This window comes from Aquila chrysaetos, chromosome 9 (genome assembly GCF_900496995.4).
Source record: "Aquila chrysaetos chrysaetos chromosome 9, bAquChr1.4, whole genome shotgun sequence".
Classification (NCBI taxonomy): domain Eukaryota; kingdom Metazoa; phylum Chordata; class Aves; order Accipitriformes; family Accipitridae; genus Aquila; species Aquila chrysaetos.
The window spans coordinates 39,208,676-39,234,125 of record NC_044012.1 but is presented as its reverse complement, the minus strand read 5'-3'; the positions used below and the strand labels follow the sequence as shown (position 1 = coordinate 39,234,125).

Genomic DNA, 25,450 nt, shown 5'->3' with positions numbered 1-25,450 from the left:
CCGGACCTCTCATCAGGCTTTTCCACCAGCCTCCCCACCGCCCGCCGGGCGCGTCGAAGCAGCACGGCTCAGGGCTAACACCGTCCCTCTCTGACTCCACGTCAACTCCTTGACCGACGCGGTTCGTTCCGCAGAGCCCTGCTGCCCCAGCGCCGGGAGCTGCGGGGCTCGGAGCACCCCTCCCATCCAACACACCCACCTCCACCTCCCGCCCAGGGACTCAGCATCTTCCCCCAGGTCTGGAGAGGACAGCAGGAGTAGGCTGCACTTCACCTTCTTGGGTATACAGCCAAGACTTTCTTAAAATTACACTGATCTAGGTAAATTCCACTGGTATTTGTACACATAGGGACTTCGTCAGCCTCCCTGCTTGAAGTTAAATGCATCCATTGATCTTTTTGCAAGATCACAGCTCAGAAGCGTGATTTAACAAGACCTTCCTTTGCAATGCTGAGGAACCACATCAATACCGAAAGCAGGAGACATTGGAAGAGGCCATTTCTCTTACAGAACACAATTTATTTGGCATTTGGATGAAATGTTTCTCACAGCATCTTGAGAAAAAAAGAAAGATTAGTGCCAACCCCAAAGAAAGAAGTTAGAACAAAAAAAACAGTGTCACAGGGACTGAATTATTATAGTATCAAATTTAAATTTTACATGGTATTTCACAGAATATCAAAATCTTTTATACACTGCCACAGTTAAGTCCAGTCACAAACCAACTACACAGGAGAAGCCTGCAAATGCAGCGTTGGCTAAAATTATTTTCCAGGAGAAGGTAAAAAGCAGTGTCTCATTCTCTCTCGCAGCCTCCCAGGCATCCTCCAGCCCGACACTCGGGGTACGGCGCAGCACAGCCACGCATGCAGCCTGCAAGCGCAGCATCTCCGCTGGCATCGACTCCAACCCATTCAACATTCAAGGTGCACAATACTGGAAAATTAAAGCTATGTCGTACCGTAGCAGGCAGGTAATGCAGACTGTTGTTAGGGGAAGCAGATCTTTACCACCGAAAGCATCTATTCCAAAGAAATACATATTTCATTTGCAACTGGGGAACATCAGAAGCAAAATGTATGAACTTTGATTCGCCTCCTCTACACTCATCTGCTCTAATTTTAGGGTCCAGCTCCCAACTTGCAAGGGAAATTTAAAAGAAATTTCTGTATTGCGTGTTCTTTAGCTAGGGAGAAAAAACATGTTTCAGCAACTGAAAAAAAGGAGGAGACGCGCGTTATGGATTGTATGAAGCAACATTAAAACATCAGTGCTTTGCCGCTGAAAAGCCACATCTGAAAGATAAAAACCATCTTTGAAAACACCTTCAAATTCATTTAACAGTAGATGGGAGAAGAAAGGTAGTAATTACTGGTCACAAAAACATTTTCTTCCCAAGTGAAACTTGAGAGATGCATGAACAGGCCATCACCCCATGACACCTGTGGAGGCAGAGCACCGGCCAACTGCAAGATTAAGCCTTCAGAAAAAAATTTCCACCTACTTCATTCTTCTTCTAGATCAGTGTCCTGCCATGAATGGGTAAAGGAATAGTCTGAGGCTCAAAACTAGACAAGACTGAACAGTACGCAGACAAGCTCTTTGTACATCTGAATGACAGACAGTTCTGATCTTCTAGCACAGAATGAAACCCACCATCCTTCTAACATTACAATACTCTACAACTCATCTAGTAAAAAAATTAGAGGCTGCTGTGAGACTGTGTACAGGTATCACTGAAAACATCGACAGAAATTAATATCTAGGGCTGTTCTTGAAGGAACAGCAGAGACCTCCATATGGCACCACAGTACGTTGTAAGGATGGGGAATCTGAGGAGCCGTTTTGTCCGAGGCCACAACTGGAGGCGCTTAAAGCACGCCGAAACCAGGACAGCCCTGCGCACAACCGAGTGCTGCACCTTTACAACGACTGTAGTCAAAGACATCCCAGGAGAAATGCACTCTCTGCTCACGCGTGCTGCTGGGAATGATGTGATAATGCCATCTCTCCTGCTGGGTCTGGAGGGACATTTGGGATGCATCAGCAGTTAAGAAAAACATCCAGAGAAGGGAACGGTGGTGGGGAGAAATCAATGCACAAAATAACTCCAAAGATCTCAATTGAATGGCAATCAAAACAGAAAGGTCTTCCTCAGGCAAGCATCAACGCTCTGTAATTGGTGCTCAGGACAAACTGCTTACCAGTCACCTTGCCAAGGGCAAGGAAGGTTTGCTGAGGAGTCAACTGCTGTCAAGACAACAACCTTTCCCCAGCTGGTCCAGAAGTCTGAGTAGTTGTGACATTTTCTACTACAAAGGCTCTCACTCCAAGAGAAAGTACCCAATGTGAAAAAGCTACATTAAAAAGGGAAAAAATGACAATTTTATTGCCAAATTCGAAGCTCACCAAGAGGTAAATGAGCTGTACTTAGTGAGCTGCTCTGTTCAAGGCAAAATTTCCCTTGTTTACAGTTAAGATGAAGAAGGCTAGGGGAAGAGAGAAAATAGCAGCCTCCGTGCCAATATACAAGTGGGAAAGGCTCAGAAGCAATGGGGAAAATATCACACCGAGGCTTCTACAAAGAAGCCCGCATTTGGAATAGCTACAACCAGGAGCCACCATGAAGTTGCCAGTTGTAACAAAGCTTATTTTCAAATAAAATTCACCACAGAACCAAAAGTAAAATAAAAAATATTGAACAGATTCCCACAGCGTTAGGAGAAGTGTGAGGTAAGGTATCTGTTCACCTCAGCCACAAAACACAGCATCAGAGACTAAACCAAGCCAAAAGGCCTTTTGTTATTGCGCTAGGATACTACAAAGAACAAATATTCCATCAGGCTTCAAAAGAAATCGGAAGTTTTCTATTTTGCACTGCTAACAAAATATTTTTCAGGAACAGATTGTAGTAGCATAGACATTGCATCCTACTTGAGTGTACACTATCACAGCCTGTCCTACAACTGAGTGTAGCCAGCTTGAGAGAATTGTTAACCCTAAGAGCCTAGCTTATATCCCAGTGCTTAGCTTCACCTAGCTGGACACAGCACAAAGGTTACCGTCTACAGTATGTATATATATATATATCTCGCCACCCAGAAACACACACACGCACACACGCATTCGTACCTATAAAACTAAAGAAAAATCAGTACATACAATGTATAAAACGTATGAATGTGCTCAAAAATGCACAAAACCCGCTTTATTTTCATACTTCAGAAATGCTCAATAATTTGTATGCATGGTTCTGACTACTGCTATCCATCCACTTCATTAGACCAGGACTTGAACTCAGAGGAGGAGACAGCAAGAGATCCCACAGGGTGGAGAATTGCTCCTCTCGTTTCACACCACTGCTGTTAGAGCCAGTCAAACCAGAGAGCAGGACGCGGGCAGTGGTACGGCTCCAGGCAGAGAGGCTTCCTAACAGCGCTTCCTCCCACTCGTGTGCCAGCAGTGCACCCTAGAACTGTGATTCACGCTCTCTGATGGATTCAAGATTGTTAGCAAGCGTCTGAATGTCAAGACACCAGATACGATCTCAATAACGAAAACCCACAGTTTTCTGTGCAAAAGGAGTCGAATTGTCAAGACCAATCCCCAAGTACAGTATAAGCCTATAGGCGAGATACAGAATAGAAAGTAGCAGCATATTCAATGGGGAAAGAGTCTGCTGCACTGGGAAACCACAACAGTGGGTTCGGATTTGTCATACAAGTATGATTTCTCATCATGACTAGAAAAATAGATCACATGCACACCCCCACGCAGTGTTTTCTTCCTGTCCCTCTAGGCTTGTACCCTTCATAAGGTAACAGGAGAACACTCACAAGGGGCATTCTTTACAAATTCCTTATAATTCATCTCATCTGCTGACTGCTACAGTAAGTCAAGGAGAAGCAGAGGCAAGAGGAGGATGGGGGAAAGGGTAAATTATTTGTACACTGAAATGCAAACTTAAATTTAAAATCATCTGTAAAGATTATTTTGCAGTCATTCTCAAACCCAACAATGCTTAACTTCGGGTTTAGTGAGGGAGTGAATGAATCTTTTTGCCATCTGTAAATTAACTTAGAGTTCAATCTGAGGGGGAACTTTAAGATGACATATCAGACTGAAGCAAACTGCTTTATTGATTTAAGTACACTAACCTTATTATAACCCCTCACGGGACCTGGATAAACGGTTTGGGGGGCACAGGGGAAATCCCTAGAATAGGGTTGGCAATTTATGGGACTCAGTTAAGGAACAAGTGTCTAATTAGAATTAAACATCATGTATAGTGCATGTTGATCCCTGTTTTTAAGTGGTATTTGTAGAACTGTGAAGTGAAATGGAGGGGAGGAACACACTTACATGCTAAATATAGCATGCAATAAGAAAAGCAAGAACAATGGTCTTTTATCCAGGCCAGTCTTGTGCAACTGTTCACTGTAAAGGAGTTAAACTACAAAGAAAAATACCTCAATCTTCCTTATGGGATTGTAACAAACAGGGGCTTCATATAGTGAAGTCAGACTGCATCAAAGTTAATTGCTCCCTGCCTCTTCCCTAGAGTACTACCTAACACATATGAGGATTATACCAGAGGGACACAAGCATTACACAGACCCAGTTTTCTTTATGGGCCAGAATTTTACCCGACAATATGAGATCTTGCAGCTTCCAACAACAAAATAATTGTAATTGCAAATCCTAGATTTCTTAGTACCCACTTGCCACATATTGTGTAGATCATTCATCCTCCAGTCTCTACGGTGTTCTGTAACAGCAAGGCAGATCAAAACACACAAGAGTTTTTATACTGCATAACTCTTACATGGTGGCCTGTGTTTTAGCTCCTCAGTGTTCCCGTTCTGTAAAACAGGCCCCCAGCCCCTCCCCCTGCAGTCCTATCTTCTCTGCCTTTTCCAACTGTAGCACTGAAGCAAGAGAGAAAGCAATTGAACGAACCGTGACTGCCCCCACCCTCCTTTTCCATCATCTGTTTCCTGGGTCCAGTGGTATCCAGTCAAATCCAAGCAGCTTTTTTCTGATGTAGATTTTGTTTCCTCTCAGGTTAAGGGAAAAAAAAAAAAAAACCAAACCTACCCATACTTTTCACCTCCTTAGAAGTCAAAGGAATTCTCTGCACTCTTTTCCATAGCTAATGGAAAAAGGGAGCAGTTATACAATCCATATTTACAGGACAAACCGATTAGTGAATGAATAACAACAGCCAAAAAACGAGAGGCACAATCCTAATCTAGAACATAAAAGCAGTGTTCAAAAACCAAAGTGGAGGTTCCTTCTGAAGTTCAAATCACGGATTAGTGTTTGTCTGTGCAAACAGTTGCTAAAACTATTTCTGACTGGCAGTCGGCTTTTTACTCCTTTATACAATGGTATTGAGAGAACAGTGGCTGTGACGGCTGCCCGTAAGAGTTTCTGCCTGTGTGTTTTCATTTAGCGGTGTGTCAGGAGGGACAAGAAAGGTGCTGCTGTCAGCAGAGTCTTCCAGCTCCACTGGAGAAGGACCAACTGAGGGAGGAAGAGATCCCTCTGTAAGCTGTGGGGACACATCACAGTTTCCTAGTGATGGAGGACTGCTTTGCACAGTCTGAGAAAGAACTCCATCTGCAAAGGACAAAAAACAAGCAGAATCAGAACGTGAAGTATATCATTTCACATTCCCAAATAGATTTACTATCTGTATTTCTGGAAGCTCTGAGTTTTTCTTGGTTTTGCATTAATGCACAAAGAGATGACACTGCGAAAGAGGAAAATTATGTAGCAAAAATAAAACTTCGATATATAAATAACACACTTGCACTAATCAGGCTCACTTATCTTGTGACATATGCTGCTATAAAATCCCAAATTGGAATGATTTCTACTGTATATGAATATCACAGCTGCAAAATTGAAGAGCACTGGGTGAATCATTAGAAAGTGATATTTTTGGTCAATTTTTAGGGGGTGTGGGTGGGGGAAGCGGGGAGGAGAGAAGACACTGGATATATTTTACTCAAAATCTCTTGTGCTTGACATTTGTTCTACTTTTTAATACCAATCTCTACAGACCTATCTCCAAAAGACCAGAAAAGGTACCAGCATAGTGGAAACCAAGTAACTCATCCAAGGTAAGGCTTGAAAATAGGTAAGGCCTAAGAGTTAAACTGCTTGCAGCATGCATTCCACTTGTTATTTGGGTGATCCAAAGAATCTTTGAGAAAAACCAAGCTTAATGACACATTTTAACAAAAGACTTTTCCATCGCAGAAATAGGAGATTTTATCGTGAAATGTATTTTTCCCATCACAACCACTAAAACACATGATTATAGTTAAAAAACAATTAAAAAAATCTACCCTCTAGCCAAAATGAAAAAGAGGAAGAAAAGAGAAGCTATTGCCTGTGTACCTGGAGTGGAACAAAGGATGCTGTCTGGATTGACAGAAGCCTCATAAGGAGGAGGTGGGTCATCCGGATGTTGAATATCTGGATACTTGTAAGCTGTATAGGGTGGAGGTGGATCGTGGAAATGAAATGCCCCACCTTCCCCATCATCTGAAAGATGCAGTGGAGTAAGGCCAGTTCCAAAACCGTCGGGACCATAATCAAAACCAGGCATCCTGCGGCCCAAGTTAAAATGGTGCACTATTTTGAGAGAAGAAGAGGTAGTAAGTGACTTTATCCCATGCTTTCTTCTTCAACTTAAGGCAGATCTCAACACCTTTTTCCACTTTTCACACCCAAGGAACTCATGTCTCCCAAAGACCTAAAAAAGTCTACATAACCTATACAAGTCAACTCACTGCAGTTACACAACGATACCCGGGCCCACCTGCTTCCAGCCTGTTTGTCCTGCATCGCCTCTAAATTTGAATCTAACCTCTTCAAACTGAGGAGATCATTCACACATAAAAGATATTTCAGATTCGGACCACATACAAACAAAAAATATTTTTCCATTATTGGCTAAAAAAGTTCAAGTTTGAAGAACCTACCAAGACACACGCACAGGCACAGTCAAGCAAGACCATGACATTTCTCACCTTTACATACATCAATCTGTCACTAATAAGCACGAGGCACAAGACAAGTGTTGATATAAACGTTTTTTCTTTGAATGTAGAGCAGTTCAGAGAACCAAAACTTGTACGAATCATGACCAGTTCAGACAGCCAGCACAGAGCTACATTTGCGCACAGTACTGAGTAGAATCTATAACCAGACTTCCACTGACGTTTTCCACAGATTTTTATTTCTTCTGCTCTCTTTATTCTGAAGCACATACACTACTTAGATCAAGACTCGTTACAGATACAGGCTACTTACAATTTGCTCCAATCAAAGACTCTATGCGCTCTCTCCGCCTCTGGCGTAACCGGTGGACCATGAAAAGCAGCAGAGAGAGGATGAGGAAGGAAGAAATGCAGCTAACGATCAGACGCATTCCACCAGCCATTGAGTCAAACAAACTGTTGCCATCTGTTACATAAAACATATAAGAGAAGCCTGTTACTTATGCTCAAGACTCATTTTTCTTGATGTTCTTCTGTCAGTAATGAAGAGAGAAATGCAGAGTGGAGATTCATTAGCCTGGTTTAACACTTCATATTTCAAAAAACTAAGAAAATTACGAATCATCAGGTGATTTATCTATTTATTGCAAGAACATCTACACGTTTCTAAAAATACCTTAAATCAGCAAAAGGGACAAAATGTTGAAGGCTTCAGGTCTCCGAAAACAAGAAAAAGGAAAGGTTAATGGCATTTTGCACATCCACTTGTATCTCTGGCATGGCTGATGATGTTATACTAAAGAGGACAGCAAAGGCCTGAGAACTGGCATATCTACACACTATTTCGACGTGACTTCTGAACATCTTAACTTTTACATTTCCAACAACTGACTCTCTAAACATTGTCATTATCACCAAGATGTGGTCATCTAAATTCCATATGTCATTAGTACACTGGTTAGCACCATTAAATAATAGGAACTAAAAATACCTTAAAAAGGTGAATCAACATGATAATCATCTTTCAGGAACTGAAGAGATTAAGGTAAACAAGAATTAAAATCTTTTCCTAGAATCACATAGAAAGCAAGTGGCAGAACATGAAACAGACCCAGGAGCTTAGGACTCTACACCACTGAGCAAAGCTCTATACCGTTGCTAACCAGATCCACACTTGGAAGGCTGTTGTGAGCAAATTATCACTGTTCCAACAGTGCCAGACATGAGAGGTATTAATTTTTCCACAACTAATCACACTTGGTTATCCTTAAGTAGCATGCGCACATACAGATACTCCACACAAAGAAAAATGACCTAAAAATGACTATGCTGAGTTCTTTGCACCAATTTCCCATTAAAGAGCTCTGAATGAGAAACACTCCCAGGTTAGGTGCGGATAAGAAACGGATAAAGCGGCTGCACAACCTGGCCACCTACCGCTACAGGATACCAGCACTACGAGGTACGAACCCCTCTCCCCAGCCACCGCAGTGCCACCGCACAACCAGCCAGATCCTGGCCACTTCTTTCCTGCACCCACCACAGCTGCAAGAGATCTCTCAATACTTTTCCTGTCACTAACAGCAGCTAAAGCTGTATCAAAGATTCCTAACAAAAGAAAGCTAAAAGCCTCACAAAAATTTTAAGTACTGACTTGCTACAAATGCTAGTAACAGAAAAATCCACCTAATTTATACATCGTTAAAGTACATGGCTAACAGGCTGGTATTTATTACATAATGCATTCTTGGCAACAAGAAATTCATTTAATAGTGCACTATGTGTAGAGCTCAAACATTACACCCTCTGAAATCTGGCTGCACAGTACAAAAGCCTCTGTGCTGTCAAACCTTTTAGCAACTCTTACTGTCAGAGCTTAAACTGATGCAGTCACACACCTACCAACCAACACACCCTCCTGACCACCACAGACCTGCCGTTGTTCCTCCTCCATTTTATGGCCATGCTGACTTCATGAGCATCATAAATTAGTGTTAATGACTGCCTTAAATAGTGACTTAAGTAAAATATACACACAGGCAAGCATGACGCAATCTTGTAGGCAGAAAGCCTGACTTCCATGCATTGTCTTTAGGCCAGCTACAAGTGCAGTTCTTGAACCTTCTGGGGCATCTTGGGCCTCCATCACACTGCTCCCAGCCTGTGAGAGCTCCTAATGTTCAACCTGTTTGGCTGGATAAACTATTGTCAAGTAAAGTCCTAGACTAAAAAAAAGACAAAGACCCAGCTTGTACAGAACAAGCTGAGTCATCACAGAGATTTCCAACCCACATAAAAACAAACAGATTATTTCAGAAAAGCTGTTTTACACTCAATACAGTAGTAATACCCTGTAACTGCACCAGCTGAGTCACTAGAAAAGCTTCTGCACCATGAGCTCTTTCAAAGTATTTTACTTCTTTTATTACCTTTTCACAAATAAGAGTTGCAGGTCTGTCTAAACAAAAGCCACAAAGAAAAATTATTTTCTACCACATCCAAGGAGCAGCAACAGACAGACTACCTCAGTTTCAGTATTAGTACATGAAAGATTTTCCTCTGCTATTTATCTTCAACTAAATGAGGAGAAGCATCTTTCAAGAGAGTATAGCTGTGATTGCTCCGCTTACTCCTACCACTGGAAAAACTCCCCTACTACTAAGTCCTTGAGTAATATTCGTTATCCACTTGTAATCATTGCTCACCCACTCACACTGCGAGAGCTGATTACCTGCCAACCCAACAGCAGGATTTATTTCCCCCTGGTCTCTCCTCGGGTGATTCATTTACTTAACTGTTGATTAGTAAACTGTTTTCTTTCCTTTGCAACAGAGCTTAGAGAAGATATATGTAAGAATTGGACAAAGATAAATATATGCTGATTAAAGAATGTAATTCATTAATTTTGTCATCTGGAACAGCCATTTATGAACACCCACAAGGAAAACTGAAATGCTCCATTTAAAAATTTCAGTGTTTATCGCTAGCTGAAATAACTTCATTATGAAGGAAGTTTGACAAATGCTTGATGATTCCTCTCTCAAAAAACTAAGTTACTAAAAAAACCAGAACACTTCAGGCAAGAGTATAATGAAACACTCTTATTTAGCATCAGTACAGAAAGAAGAGCTTAAGGATCAGAAAGGATGTGGTAAAATACACTCTTTAAATCAGTATTCGTGAAATAGTTAAGACCCACAGCAATAAACAAGGATTAAAGAACACAGCACGAGGTTATCCCAGGTCATCTTATCCTGTCTGCTGGTTGATGCTTTGCTGACACTGTTCCTGAAGATAAAAAAAGTGAAGACAAAGTCTTAACTCTGCTGATAAGAGTGGGAGGAAGACTACTGCTTTTTCCCCCCACTCTTTCACTGACCAGCCTGCAACACTAGCTACAAACATCTGTTAGGCTTAACCCTCAGAACAAATGTGAATGACAGCAAGGTGGAGCCAGTGACCTTTAAAGATTAACTTCTGTAGTTAAAACAAATAAGAAAGACTGCAAATTTGGAAGCCAAGAAGCATCCCTTTTTTGTAACAGACTGAAATAGAAGCCTCTGATGGGAAGAGTTGTCCTTCCATGTTTTCCACAGGAGTTCGGAACAATAGTTTCTTAGTACACTCAGATAAGATTAGGTTCTTTTAAAATACCAGGAAATAACAGTTTCACAGAATGGTTGAGGTTGGAAGGGACCTCCTGAGATCATCTAGTCCAACCCCTGCTCAAGCAGGGTCAGCTAGAGCAGGTTGCCCAGGTCAGAGTCCAGTCAGGTGTTGAATATCCCCACAGATGGAGACTCCATAAGCAATCTGCTCTGGTATTTGACCACCCTCACAATAAATTCCACGTAAGATACAATTCTTTTCGCAAGTCTCTTTACAGAAAAATAACCCTCTGAAAATCTACATCCCCAAATGGTGACTGACAAACAGTTCAGTCAGAGTCAACTGAAGACTTTACTGATCCAAAACAAGAAGCTGCACTGAGATGCCAAACCCAATAGGCAAGGTTGCATGTCCCAATTATTACTGAAACTCTATATAACTTACAAACTCTGCTTCCCACGTAAATCCCTGCATACAAACCTGCACACACATAAATGCTCATGTCCAGAAAAAGATGCTTAATTAGTGCTCAAGAGAAAAGTCTTTTCTTTTCATGACAGCTAAACATGACAAAGGAACCATGTAAGATGCTCTACTAAAAATCCACAGTAGTGTCAACCTCCATACAGAAAATAAGCTACTGCTTCTCCTGTATAAGCAGTATCAAGGATAACTAATTATTTCCAGCCCCAGGCAGAAGTGTTTCATTTCCCATGATTCAAGGTCTTTCCCCACAGGGGGTTTGCACCCAGCAATGTTGAGGCATTGAAAAGATGCATCATTTCAAACAAAGTTATACCCAAAGATAACCAAGTTGAGCACCGGACTCATTTTTCTTGACAAAACTCTTACCTGGGTCTAAACATGTAAATTTGCAGCACTCCTTAGGGTCTTTGCGATACTGCTGACACCCCTGGGGCCGTTCACACAAAGCAGCCACGCACATTTCAGGTTCACCGTTGTGACACGTGCAGCTCAAACAGGGATCATTCCCTTTTGGAGTGAAATAGTAGCCTTCATCAACAATGTTGTCTTTGATATCCACGCAAGTCTGGCCTAGAACAGAAACACACATCAATATCCAAGTGTCTGTGAGCCTGCCAGACAGGAGTCCAGTTTATTCTGTTACATTAAGTGATTTGTAAACATAAGCAGACCACCAGTTAAAAGCCACACCTTCACATTAAAGCAACTTTCAAAAGGGATCTCCAAGGAGTGGGGTAGATGATGGATAGTGTGGAGGCTCTCAGGGATGATTTACTGCTCAAAACTGACAAACTGAATTTTAAGTATTTAATGGAATTGACACACTTTCAGGCATCCTCTCCAAGACACAGGAAAACAAGTGGTCTGAGAAGTTTAAACTTCACTGTCAATGCCTGCTGCAGCTCCCTCCCTCTCTCCTGGTACTTAGGAAAAGCTGGATCTTCTCTGGGCCAGTCTGAAGGACTCTCTTAACAGGCCAGGCCTAAAAAAGCAAGCCAGCAATAGTACTTCCACTGCCCTAGCTGCATCTCGATCTCTGCCCAGCGAAGGAAGTTTAGGTGTCTTCTGCCCACTGTCCTTTCCTCCCACTGACGCAAAGGCAAGTACCAAAAGCAGAGAGAGGTAACACTGGCAGCGCTGGGACCTGCCAGCTGAAGCAACTGCTCCGGGAGGGTAGTCTTACCCCTCCACCCTACACACAGGTCAGCTAGGAGGGTCCACAGGAAAGTTCAGACTGGCATAGACCTGAGGAGGTCTCCAGCTCAATCTCCTGCTCAAACCAGGGTCAGCTACAATGTCCCAACAGGCTGCTCGGGGTTTTATCTAATCTGATCATAAAAACCTCCGAGGGTAGAGGCTGCACAACCTCCCTGGAAGTCTGTTCCACTCTTGACTACCCTCACAATTATTCCCTAGCATCAATTCAAATCTCTTGTTTCAACTTAACATCCCTTGACTCCTGCCACGCACCACTGTAAAGAGCCTGGCTCCATCTTCTCGATAACTTCTTTGCAAGTACTGGCAGGCTGCTATCAGGTCCCCTGGAAGCCTTCCCTTCTCCAGGCTGAAGGAACCCCATTCCCACTGCCTCACCTCAAAGGAGAGGCACTGCAGCCCACATCACCATCTCGCTGGCCCCCGCTGAACTCACCTCTATTTGTCAAGGTCTTGTCAACATTTTTCTTGTACTGTGAGGCCCAAAATCAGACACAGCTTTCTTCTGCTCAACTTACACATCTGATACCCTCACCCTCTGGTTAACGTTCTGGCAGCATTATTGCCTTCCTTACAACATCATCCCCGCCAAAATTACCAAAAAGGTCATCTTTTGATCATCATTTTGACTAAACACATGTCCTTCAATATCAGACTCCAAGATTTTACTACATATCAAGGTAGACAAGGCAATATCCTGTCTTCCTAGTTTTCAATATTTCAGGTGCCAAAGCAGGCAAAGAAGGGCTCAATTTTCCTCCCTTGCCATCTGCAAGTCTTTTTCCCTGCTTTAAAGAAAAAGCAAACAAGAAAAACTTCAAGAATTGCAGTAAAAGTTCAACAACTTTTCTCCTTCTGGCAAAGAAGCACCATCTATATCAGGTATCTTAAATATTACCTGAAAATACTGTCAATACCTCTGTTGGTGTAAAAACTTTTGGAGTAAAGAAATGCAAGATACAGAATGAAAGTCTTTTTTTTCCACTTTAAGTCAGTAGCTCGACTTGCTTTTTCTAACCCCCCCTAGTTCTAATAACTGGCTGAAAGAATTTAATAGAACTTGCTATATTCAAAATAAACCAGGAATAAGTGTTTCCTCACTTTCATGTGAAGTTATTAGTAAATACCATTCTTAAATTATTAAGGCAGGCTTTTTTTAACTTTTTTTTTTTTTCAAAGTATATTTTATTTTGGGGCTGGCATAGCTGCTTAACAATCATTTTTAGTGAAAATCTGTACTGTGGCTGACAACCACCCAGTTTCCCCATACTAGTTATATGCATATTTAAACATGCAACACAGTTAACACTGAACTAAAACCAACTTACTCCTTTTGCAGAGGAATGAAGATTTCTCATAGCAGTTTTCAGCATACCAGCTGTGTAAACCATGGTGCCGAAGGGTAGGAAAATGGAAACATTGAAGCTGGGCACAAAGAACGTTTTCATTTTCAGACATAGCCGTACCAAAGATAGGGTCAGGGGGTAAAAATACTTCTGAAGAGCCTAGAACAAGATGCATTGGTATAAGCAGCCTGCGGGTATGCAAAGCTTTAGAAAGGCTCTGTTAATGTCACTCATTTCATGCACACCAACTCTGCTATAAGGCTACTGTCCTCTAGCTTTAGCTTCCATTAGCAACATTCCTCCGGGGGAAAGCAAACAGCAGGGAGGGAAGGGGTGACTCATAGAGAGAAGAGGCTGCTGTTTTCAAAGTACTGGGAAATTTTGTCATTCTGCACCAGTAGGAGTGATGTTCTGATATCTCTACAAATGCTGCTTTCCAGAGTCTGATGGGGTTTGCCTGCCAATAGTCATGCACCCCTTCAAACAACGCTGAGTCTGGCCGCACCTGCTACCACTGGAGCAAGAACCCTTACCAATCCTGTACCTGGCGCTCAAGCATCTACTCGCGCTTCCAAAGGTGCGTGCGCGTCTATCCTGTGCGCACCGCCGAGCCGCTGCCCCACGTCCCATGCCGCTCGTTCGGAGTGCGGAGCAGCGCTATGCAGAGAACACGGCCGCAATGCCGCTTCTGCTGCTGCAGTGGTGGTACGGACTATTTGGTCCTTCCAGCTCACGTAATTTTTAAGAGACCGTATTGTGATGGGTTCCAACAGCGCAAGAGGTGTTGAGGGAATTTAATAACTTTTAAAATGTTGTTTCTGACCAGTGTCTTGCCTCACCGTTAAATCTGCTAGTATGCAAAGTTGCAGAGATTAATGGGAGACCAAGACACAGCAATTGTGAAAATTAACCTATTTTATATATTTTCAGAAGCCTGCTTGCAAATCTATGTGCTTAAACATTGATTTTAACAGCTCCTGCAGTGAGCATATTACATAGTCTTCTCACACGATGGTCCTTTCAAACGCTGTTAGGTATGATGGGGTTTTGTTTGTTTATTTTTTATTTTTTTTTAAATGCAACTAGGTTCTGCTTTCACTTTTTTGAGGGCTTACCTTCCACATCTCCCAGTAATGGATTAAAGTTTCCAAGCTATAGGACCCTAAATCACTCTTCAAAGAGATACTAGGAATTCAGAGTCTGCCTTACTACAAGTAAATAAAGCTTAAGTTTTTCAGAAGCTGCTGAATGCTACTATGTACTTTATTTCATATAGATATTCCTTTATCAAATAGAAAGCTTGCAAACAAAAGATATTGAGAAGGCTTAAATTTATATAAGGCATCAAATTAAATAAAACTTAAGATAAAAACAGGTATCATAATTTTTCTGTAATTTCTGCCTCCTTGGTTGTAAACACTCTGTCAGCAGATGGCAGTGCAGTCAACTTTCTGAAGATAAAGAAAGGTCCTTTTAAGGAGAATGGTTTTTTCCCCTTGGGCTTCACAGGAGAAATCTACCTATATAACCAGTTTTGTCCAGACCAGAAATCCCCATTATGAGAAGTTGGGCTTTTCTCCCTCCCTCTCCCCTGCTGTCCAAAGACATCCTTAGGTGCTTTACTTTAAGGAACTAATGAAAAATGCTCCTGCCTTTACAAGAAGCAGCAGTTTGCTCTGAGTATTCAGTCAACTCTGTCCACTTAAATGACAAAAGAAATCAATATTTTTGTGCATGGCAGCACAGTAAACAAGTACTGTCATTAGAAAGCTATGCAGGGTTCTACTGCTTCTCATGTGTCAAAGGAAATATTTTTTAAGACCCAACCGTTTAGCAACATTCCATTCATAATTATGTACCTGTACCTAATGGACAGTTTTCCTTCCACATTTTCCATTACTGAAAATTGTGTATGAGAAGAAAACTATTCAGATGAATTTTCAAATGCTATACTGGAACTCACAGTGCTGATGCTTAAAAAAAAAACCCTTTGTTTTAGATTTTCCATTATGTAAACCAGTACAGCATTTAGACATTCAATTCTACACGTAAGCATTCATATGATGACTTCAAAATTAACTAATCCCTCAACTGAATTAGTTAAAAATAAAAGGTATAGAAACATAACTTTGCATTTTCAGCACAGGGAGCTGCTTGTTTTGCAACCAAAAAAGTTCAGCCAGTGATGCCTATCAGATTAATGTTCAGTTTTTCATATAAACTGGATTTATTTCTGCGATTAGGCAAATTTTGTCTTGGTTTAAGTAAGCTATATAAAGTACTTTAAAATGAAAAAAATCTGGGTAATTCTGCAAAATTCAAGATTTTTTTTTTTAAGTATATAAAAAACTACTGATTTTTAAAAAGCTAAAACCCCCAAATATCCTACACTAGTCTGTGCAAATACTAGAATGAGGAATCAGCAATTCATTTAGACATTCACCACAGAACAAGAAACTAGAGTAGTTTCCTTTTTCTCAGCTTAATCAAGGGGAAAGCCCAAATAAACTGAAAAACACATTCTTTCCACAAGATGTCAATGTGAAAAACTATGAAACTTCTTACATTTGAACATAAGACATGTGTATCAAGTATTAAACTCTTCCATTTTGATACTGTAAAGCACAGCAGTTCCCCTATACTATTTCAACACTATCACTAAAAGAAGTTATGTTGCTCTTGCAAATAATATTCATTCTTTAAGATAGTTTCCATAGGCCATTTAACTAAGTAATAATTTGAGAGGCCTACCTTTATAAGCTACTTCCCAGTGACCTTCTAGAGAATGATTTCGATTGGTGATCACATACTGATATCCAACCCAGAACCTAAAAAAAAAAAAAAATTAAGTTAGATTCTAAAGAAACAAGCCAAAAACATACTAACAAATTAAAATAAATTACACAGAACATTCCAATAACTTCACTTAAAAGCTACCCTTCAAACCCATTTCTGGTGACTTTTTTCTTAACATTTCAGCCCACATGTTGGCAATGTAGAGAGAGACTACAGTCGAGGAATAGAGGAAAATACTTGATAGTTTTCTGTGTTTAGAAATTATAACTCACCATGTCTTTTATTTCTACTCATAATAAGGACCTTATACTGTTGTTATGGCAGCACTTCAGTATCTCAAACAAAAACCACACAAAAGCATCCAGAAGTCATATATTTTATAAACATATACAACTTATGTCAGACTGTTCTTGATCAAACCATCTAACTCTCCAGAGACAGAATACACCATTACTGAACTACTCCTGGTGATGTCATGGCAGCCTATGAGACTGACAAAAAACCCACAGGCAAAAAAAAAAAAAAAAAATAAAGGAATTGTGTTTGTTATGAACTAACAGAATGAAATATCTAAAGACACCAGAACATAGTTCTTGAAACTCAGAATGGCTTTTTACTTCATCCTTATCTCAAACTTGCAGTCCTTGTTAGAGCTACTGGTAGTTAATGGAAACAAAAATCCTGTTGAAAAATTTAAAGAATTATTTCTATACAAGGTAGTGCAGCAATAAGTCATTATAAAATCCATCTTCCCTGTTGCAGTTCAAGAATACTAGTATGTTGCTGAGACAGCCTGAAGATGAAAAGACTCTGTTGAATTGTAGCCTACCTGTTAATTAAAACATAAAATACAGATGGCCACTGCTGAACAGTCAACCAGCATGTTCATACTGGGTTATTAACCTGAAGTCAGTCAATTTTACCATCAGATTTTCTAAGCAAACTAAACTACCGGTATTTGTATTACACAGAAACCATTCATGTAATATGAGATCTTTGTCCTTTCCTTCCTACTGACCTACGCTGGTCCTTCCTTACAAATGGTTTTTCTTCCAAGTCCCACTCCTGTGCCAGGATAAACCTTAGCTCCTGGTCTGCAGTGAAGGTGGCGAGGGATCCATTCACCCGCTGACATGTCTGCACGGCGTCCCAGTAGTTCTCTCCATTTAAATACACTCTGTAACAGCTGGCCGTGCCCTCATAGTGGTGCCATCCTGTTGGGCACTTTCCTAGGAAACATGAAGAATAGAAGGGAAACCATTCCCCCCAAATTAGGATCTTCAAGATAATGCATCCTCATCAGTTTATGACAACGCAATGCATAATCACTTGGACGTGTACACACAACATACTGTGCATACTTCACGTCACCAGGAGGAGATGCATGCATTACAGATCACAGAAGACTTACTTTACTACAGCTTTTGATAATGGAAGATTTTTTTTTAACATATTTAAAAAGATGCAAGTCCTAGTAATGTTTCATTGCACTGTGACAGCCTTTAAAGTCTTTAATTAAGACTGATGATCTGCTGTGGGAGATATTTCCCTGCACATCTTTATAAATCCAATCACTTCGATCAATCCAAGTCAAAACAAGCAGCAAGAAGCAGGAAGAAAAACAAACAGGTGGCCAGTTTAATGAGTCTGTCTTTCTATTAGGTGGTTAGCAATACATCCAACCTGCTGTAAAGTTTTCAACCTACTTTTACAAACAGTCTCAGTAGTATTCACATAATCCTGCTCCCATAGTCAATCACTAAAAACAGTGGGGGTTCTGGGGCAATTATTGTTTGCTTTGGAAAAACATCACTGCAAAGCGGATCTTTAGTAAGTAAGAAGATGATGATGTGAACTGCTGTCTCTACTTTTTCTCAATTAACTCAACTGAGGGAATATGCAACAAAAGCCTTGAGGCATTTCTGATGAAACAGACCCATGGGCTTTTGACTGGCATTCTTCGGGGTTATGGGTAACTAACAGAGAGAATCAGAGACAGGCAGATGAAATTTAAAACAGACATGAAATATTATTTTAGCACCTGTATTTGCAGTATTATTTTTGCACAACACCTAAGGAAGGAACTTTAAATTCACAAACTGTTTTACGTTCATTGCATGCATTCAGACAGTTCCTCTTCTCGAGCCTCTTTATTCCCTTCAGAAACAGGGATCTCTATCATTAAATAACAACATACAAACTTAGATTTGAAGTCCTTCAATTAAATATCTTTCCTTATTCTCCATTTATATGGGAACTTTTAAGAACTAGTATTCACATCACTAAGATGGAACAGAATACAGTATCAATCAGACTGCAGAGCATATTAAGATATTACTGGATCAATTTCTAAATTGCTTTATTGTCCTCTAAATTTTACTAAGATATTTTAGCTACTGGAATCTATGACAAATCAAAATACCTATTTTAATAAGCATTTTTGTCAAAAAAAAAAAAACAAGGAAAAAAATCAGAGGTGAACTTTTACTTTTGCTAATCACTTGTCTTTTTCCAAAGCAACTGTTCACAATTACTGCTATACTGTCTTCCCCCCATGTCATCTTCCTAACCTGTCCCATCCCTCCCTCCAAGGCTAATTAATCAATGCTGTCTCACATTCCCAAATCACTGGATGATCCCTGGAGCAAAGAGGGAACCAAGATAAGAGGGAGAAGGCAGGAGAGACTTAGATGTTTTGGGCCCGGAGAGATTCAGAGGCAGCAGTCACTACAAGCTATCATCATTGGGAAGGACACTTGCAGGACATTTATAACACTTTAGATAATGCTGGGACTAGGATGCCAACAGTGGCACCAGTAGTGCTGCCGGTGAGAGCGTAGGATGACACTGAAGTGATATTTTTGAAGAATTCTGACTGATTGATGGGAGTAACATGGCAAAACCCATTCAAGCGCTACATACTTCTTTGACAGACTTCATCTTCAGAGAAGCAAGTGAAGAATTTCCTTAAGTTCCCCAATCCCTAAAGAATATTTTTCCTATTAAAAAGGATACAAAACTCACATCATCAGAGATGCCCTTAATTAACTAGTAACAGTGCAACATCTTTAAGATCATCTTCAAAATTACTTCAATCAGGAGCAATCAATTTTGGTTTCCCCCCACTTTCCAGGGGAACAAACCTACATGCAAGCTCACATCAAGAGGCAAGGGCTAGACCATCACCCCTGCTGCAGGCTGAAACCATCACTTAAACCATGGGCTTAGTTTTCTGTAATTGCAACGAGTTATAACAGAAAATTGCAATTCTGGTTTCATGAAACCAGGATTACTAGGGAAGTAGAATTCTTTGCATGTATTGGCCTGCTATATAAACTATGCAATATAACAGGACTTATATAAAAGAGAAACGTACAAAAACCTTAAAAAGCACTGCACATGAATAAAATATGGTCAAAAAGCTATGCAACAGAAAAATCTATTAATTTCTCCTTAAAAATAGCTAGCCTAAATTGCTAAATTAATTAGCAGAAAGATGGCCCAGATTTCCCAGTCTGCAACTTACTGCTAAATCGGACAGGCTGTGCCACATTGACAGTGTGAAAGCGGGTTGTCTCTCCTCCTCTCCCTCGATTGTGCCTGGAGTCCACATTCTCCTTCCCATGGTAAGTTCGCTGGTCCCCTGTCAAGCCTGGGGACCAGAAGGAATAGTCAGTACTGGTGAAAGATGCAACGGCAGATTTCATTTTATTAAACCTTCTCTGGGTTGTAATTCAAGACATACATAAGTAACACAGTCATGTAAACAAAGATGGTAGATCCCTGCAATAACAGCTTGGCCATTCTACATGGTACATAACCGAAATACTTACAATTGAAAAGAACCAACAAGCCATTACATGAGTCTTGCAGAGTTAGCTAAATATTTTGGCAGATTCTCAACAGCCTGCAGTTGTACACAGGACTTGACGCTCGTCATTTCAATTGCTGCAGCAAATGCATCATCCCCAGTGCATTTTATCTGCTCCTGTTTACAGAACTACCCACTCTCCAGCTGCTTTGTTTCTTAGTTGTGTGTTCAATGATATAAGACAACTTCTCCAATACATTTCCCAGCACATTCTCTGAGATCTAGGACAAAATTAAAGCCAGGAAAGGAAGCCTATCTTCAGCCAGAAGAACAAGGTTTTTCATTCACTCTCAAGCTTCTAGAGTAAACGTTAAGATCATTATTTCTGAAACAAAAAACTTACACACCCACATCTCAGTGTCAGGGCTTCTAACAGGCATACGTGACATCTGGATTCAATAACTTAGGAAGAATACAGTGCAACATGTTATTCCAGAAAAGGGGTTGGGGGCTCCACATGCCTACCAGGAGTAAATAAGGAGCACAGGTGGAGACAATGCAGGATGGGCCGTAGCCAGCCAAACTAGCAAGATCCTAAGTAGGAAGGCTGGCACAGTGGTGGGGAGAAACTTTTGAGAAAGACAGAGATGAGCACCGAGAAAGATTAATTTGGAGACAAGAGATTAACCTTAAAAAGAGAAAAATTAAGAACCCGAGAATGTAAACATTAGAAATATCTACTCGTATGTTATTTAATACTACTAGATGTTATTAAAGGTTATAGAGTTTAACCAGCAGAAAGCTATGCAGACATTCATTTCTATATAAAAAATAAGCTTATTTTCCTTTAAAGCTGATTAGCTCTATTTAGCCTAGCTAAACCAAGTCAACCAGTCATCATCCCAAATAAAGAGGAGCTACATAGTCTTCTTCAATGGGTTTAACTACATCTGTTTGAAATATATTCAAAACTATGTCAATAAAACTTTCTCCTTTCAGACTATCTTTAAAAAGCAAGAGGTCCACAGAAATTTCATAATTTAAACCCACAGTTGGAGACTGCTCGGTGTATTACGTGGGGACAAAGATTTGCAGAAGACCCACCATCAAACAATGCACTCCTTGGAACAAATGTTAGCACTGATGAGCAAAAAAGTCACTAGCTGGAGCCCAGGAACAGCAGAGTAGCTTTGCATTCATCTGGCTCTAGCATACTGAATTTGCCCTGGGTTAATGGGATAAGCAAGGGATATTTAATTATCATGTTATCCTAGGAATTACATGTCTATAGAGATCACCCATTAAGAAATGGCTGTGCATAATACACTCACATGGCCTTACAGGAATAAAGGAGTAATTCTACTGTTCAATATTAGAATACACTATCTATCACAGGTAAGAAGTTAGTGCCAAGAAATTCAGTTAGCACACATTTCAAAGGACACAAAATGGTAAAATAATTTGACAGTGAAGATCACTGATTATTTTTTATTACTTTAGAGGCTAATCTATTTTTAGTTTTAGCATTTGACTGTTCTTAATCCTAATGGTTCAGTAACATTATTTACACCATGATTTTCAGAGCAATACTGAGACACTAAAAAAGCAAATCTTTAATTATAGTAAGACTTTAAAAATAACTCTAACTAATGTAGAATGCTACATCAAAGATGAACTGAGCTCAGCATGGGAAAGCTCTATTCTCCCATGGCATTAAATGGTAACAACTAAACCCAAAGAACCAGTAAGAACCAAACGCATGAAGAATTAGTTCCCTTTCAGAAGTGAGAGCAGATGCAACACCATATGGCTGACCCTCCACGGCTAAACAGAACGCCCACGAGGACTTAACGATTTACCTCCCCCAGAATAAAACAGAAGTTCACAGGTTTTAACATGCGAGGTTAAGAAAGGGTTACTTCGGCTAACATCTTAAATTGACAGAATTTATGCCAGATGCTTTGAAAAACAGCTACACAGATCCCACACAAAGTGAGTTCAATCAGTCCTCACCCAGAAAGCAGGACACTCATACCTTCCTCAGCATCTGCCCATGTCAGCAGACTCGCCACTGAAACCAGGCAGGACTGAAGAGGCAGAAAGCAGCCACAAGTCACTTCTCCTTCAAGCCCAACGCTGTCAGCTGCTTAATAAACTGGTACTCTTCAAATATTAAATTGCTTCTATTTGACCTGAATTTTCGGTCTCTGAGAAAAGCAACAATGACAAGTTTTTCCAGGGCAATAAAGAAAGAGATGCTAACAAGCTTCCAAGTCACTTGACTGCCAGGAAAAGCCGTTGCAGATTCTGGTGGCAAAGGTGTAATTGGACTGGTTTTCTAGTGTACTTTTTCAATACTCTGTAGAAGAATTTTCTATCTACTTTGCCATTCTTGCTTTCTTTATAAAAATATTTTTATCTTTAAAAATAAAATAATAGTGCCACGGACTAAGCTTTAAGATAACAACCTAAGCCAGAAGGTCAGAACCTAATGATGTTTGAGTGTTTCAGAAAGGAAAAGCCATCATTTTTGTTGCTTATGTGCACACTTAATATTCTGAAAGCTATCAAATTTGGAAGATCAGCTATTTTCCAAAACCTTTATTCTTCTAGATACTACAACCACAAGCAATAACAGCAACAGTAGTATTTTTACTAGCCAAGACACATAGTTCTGTTTCCTTTGACTTCATATAATTGTACTAGAAATGTAACTTGCTTGTTAATTGGTGGGGAAAAGGTAAAAATGAGTTGAAGGGAAAATTCATGGGGCACAATTTTTTTTTCTCCCCTCAAATACTATAGCATGGTAGATACGAGCATCCTCCAATCCGTTTCCAAATGGATCAAGTCATGATTAGTATTCACCCTACTCTTTCCAATTTACTGTTGCTATCTAATTCACTCTAGCATGACTGCAGTCTAAGTGTAGTGCTATACATCAAGAAAGTTGCCCAACACTGATGATTCTGTGACTATTTTCAGTTGTTTAAAACTTCAAGCTACCAATTCAGAATGGAAGTTTGCCATGCTGGATGGCTCCTACTACATTTTATATTGGTAAACTTTTTCAGATCTGAATCTGAACAGTTCAACGATTGTTCAGAACAAAAATTAAGATATTAGAAGGGGAAGAAACTTTGCTTACATTTCTAACTACCTCTTAGTTGAACAAGGGCTGTCACTGCAGCCAGCAAAACACAGCCCTGCTAACTCACAGAAAAACCTTTGTGCCATGTGTACAAGTTTTGCTGTTCCTGTTGGAGACACAGAAAAAACAGAGGGGGCAAATGCAGTCAAGTTTAAGTCTAAAAGAAATATGAGCTTGTCTGTTATTCATAGAGGCTGGAAGGAATTCAGTTACATTGCCCATACTCTTCTGAGTACATCTATGGAGATTACTCTGCAGCATTTATCCACAGGATCTCGGCAACATTTCCTTTGCACGTGGTGTCTCATTAGGGGAAGCCGAGCACACAAGCAGAGCAGAAAGCTCCTTTTTCGTCCCCCTCGGTGCCTCCATCAGTCAGACCAAGTAAAAGGAAGCAAAAAGCCAAGCAGTGCAAATGGAACGCGAGCCGAGGTGCTGAGACCACACAAAAGTGAGAGCTGGCACCAGCTGAGACGGGAACAGGCTAGAGCGTACGCGTGCCGAGCAGCACTGCATGGGGGAATAAACATGACGCCAACTGGAAAACTCTGTTCGGAGGAGCTAGAAGAGAAACTGCAATCTGCCACACATGCCAAGGTCTGCTTTGCACCAAAAAAAAGGGTGGGCAGACAGAAGACACTGACTGTAATATAGAGAGGTCCTTGTAGGGTCAGAACTCATAAAGGGGTGAATATTGGATTTTGGGGAGTTGAACTGGTTTCCAGAGTTACTGTATCACAGATGACAAGTTACTCAAGCCAAACCCTTCACAAGGATGGATGTACTACATCAAATTATGTCAAAATTAAACTGTTTGTGAAGCAACCAGGTCTTGTCCTATCTTATTTGTTCCAAGATGCAAGTTATTCCTGTTTAAACACATAGATTCTCAAAATTTACATATGAAGCTGCGCTGTCGCCTAAGCTTCAAATTTTCTGTCCAGCATATTACCTACTAAAAGCTTGGAAAGCTTTTAATTGCATCTGGTAATTTGAGAGGTGAGAGAAGTTCGGATTAAATCCAGTTTTGTGCCTAAAGACTTGGAAATACAGTTCAGGAGTCCCCAGAGAGGAGTGATTCTTCTCAGATCAAGCAGCTCCACGCTTTGCGTTATCAATTGTATTATGCTAGGAAATAGATGCCAACCAAGAACAGCATCCTGCTGTGCTGAGCACTATTCAAAGTAGCAGACTGACAGTAAAGAGCTTATAATTTAAACACCACAAAGCAGGGTAAAAAGGATGCATCATATAGGAGTTCAGCAAGGGCTCAGAAAAGGTGGGGAAATGATCAGAGGTTTTTATCATTATTACCTAGCTTTAAAAAAAAGGAGATGTACTGAAAAGTACAAAAATGTCAACAGTCACTTCAACCAAACACAATATCCTTGGCAAAACAAGACACAAAGCTGTTTATGATGACTGCAAAACAGTGTGCTGCAGCTGCTTCTTTATCAGTTACCAGCCATACCTTCAGCTGGCTCCACAAAGGAAACTTTGCAGACTCAAAGATGATAGATATAGTGTTTATGTGCTGGGGCAAGTGACCTCCAACCCTGCACATTTCCTCCTGATACGGTATCTGGGGAAGACCTTAAGAACAGCACACAAGATGACATTGCTCAAGATCAGCATTTACAGTTAGCTTCTTAGCAAGATTGTTTCTGTATGAAATTATGCTCCCAATCTCAACAAAAACATGTAAACTTGTACTGTTCGCCATGGAACTACAGGGCAGCTCATACTACTGCTAGCCATTGTTTGCAACTGCTGCCTCAGGACCACCACCACCAGGATGGCCAGCTGTCCAGTGCTGATTGTGGGCTCGGGGAGGCGGGGGTCAACTAAGAATTCAGCTTGCTGAAACTCTCCAGTGTTCTTGTTTCTGACCAAACAGGTCTAGAAAACAGTACTAAGAAATACCTTATAAAGGAAGAATGTGGCATTAGGCAAGGGTGTGCACTACAGAGCAAGTTGAAGGTTTTCAAATTCAGATGGGAGAAGCCCAAGGGCAGCTGATAGC

At 40.6% G+C, this 25,450-nt stretch overlaps 1 protein-coding gene across 5 annotated transcripts in view; it reads right to left on the bottom strand.

Moving 5' to 3' along the window:
• Positions 1–498: 498 nt before the first annotated feature.
• DGCR2 (DiGeorge syndrome critical region gene 2) overlaps positions 499–25,450 on the bottom strand; it is a 50,421-nt gene continuing 25,469 nt past the window's right edge. For 2 of the 5 annotated variants that reach the window (XM_030025353.1, XM_030025355.1), the window contains 8 exons: positions 19,992–20,117; positions 17,484–17,703; positions 16,421–16,497; positions 13,652–13,828; positions 11,475–11,678; positions 7,327–7,479; positions 6,409–6,645; positions 499–5,622 (listed from right to left, as the gene is read on the bottom strand). In XM_030025353.1, the coding sequence (XP_029881213.1) occupies positions 5,381–5,622; positions 6,409–6,645; positions 7,327–7,479; positions 11,475–11,678; positions 13,652–13,828; positions 16,421–16,497; positions 17,484–17,703; positions 19,992–20,117 (1,436 nt within the window). In that variant the 3' untranslated portion in view covers positions 499–5,380. The remainder of the gene's footprint in view (positions 5,623–6,408; positions 6,646–7,326; positions 7,480–11,474; positions 11,679–13,651; positions 13,829–16,420; positions 16,498–17,483; positions 17,704–19,991; positions 20,118–25,450) is intronic. The other 3 variants (XM_030025354.1, XM_030025356.1, XM_030025357.1) reach the window with 2 other exon arrangements.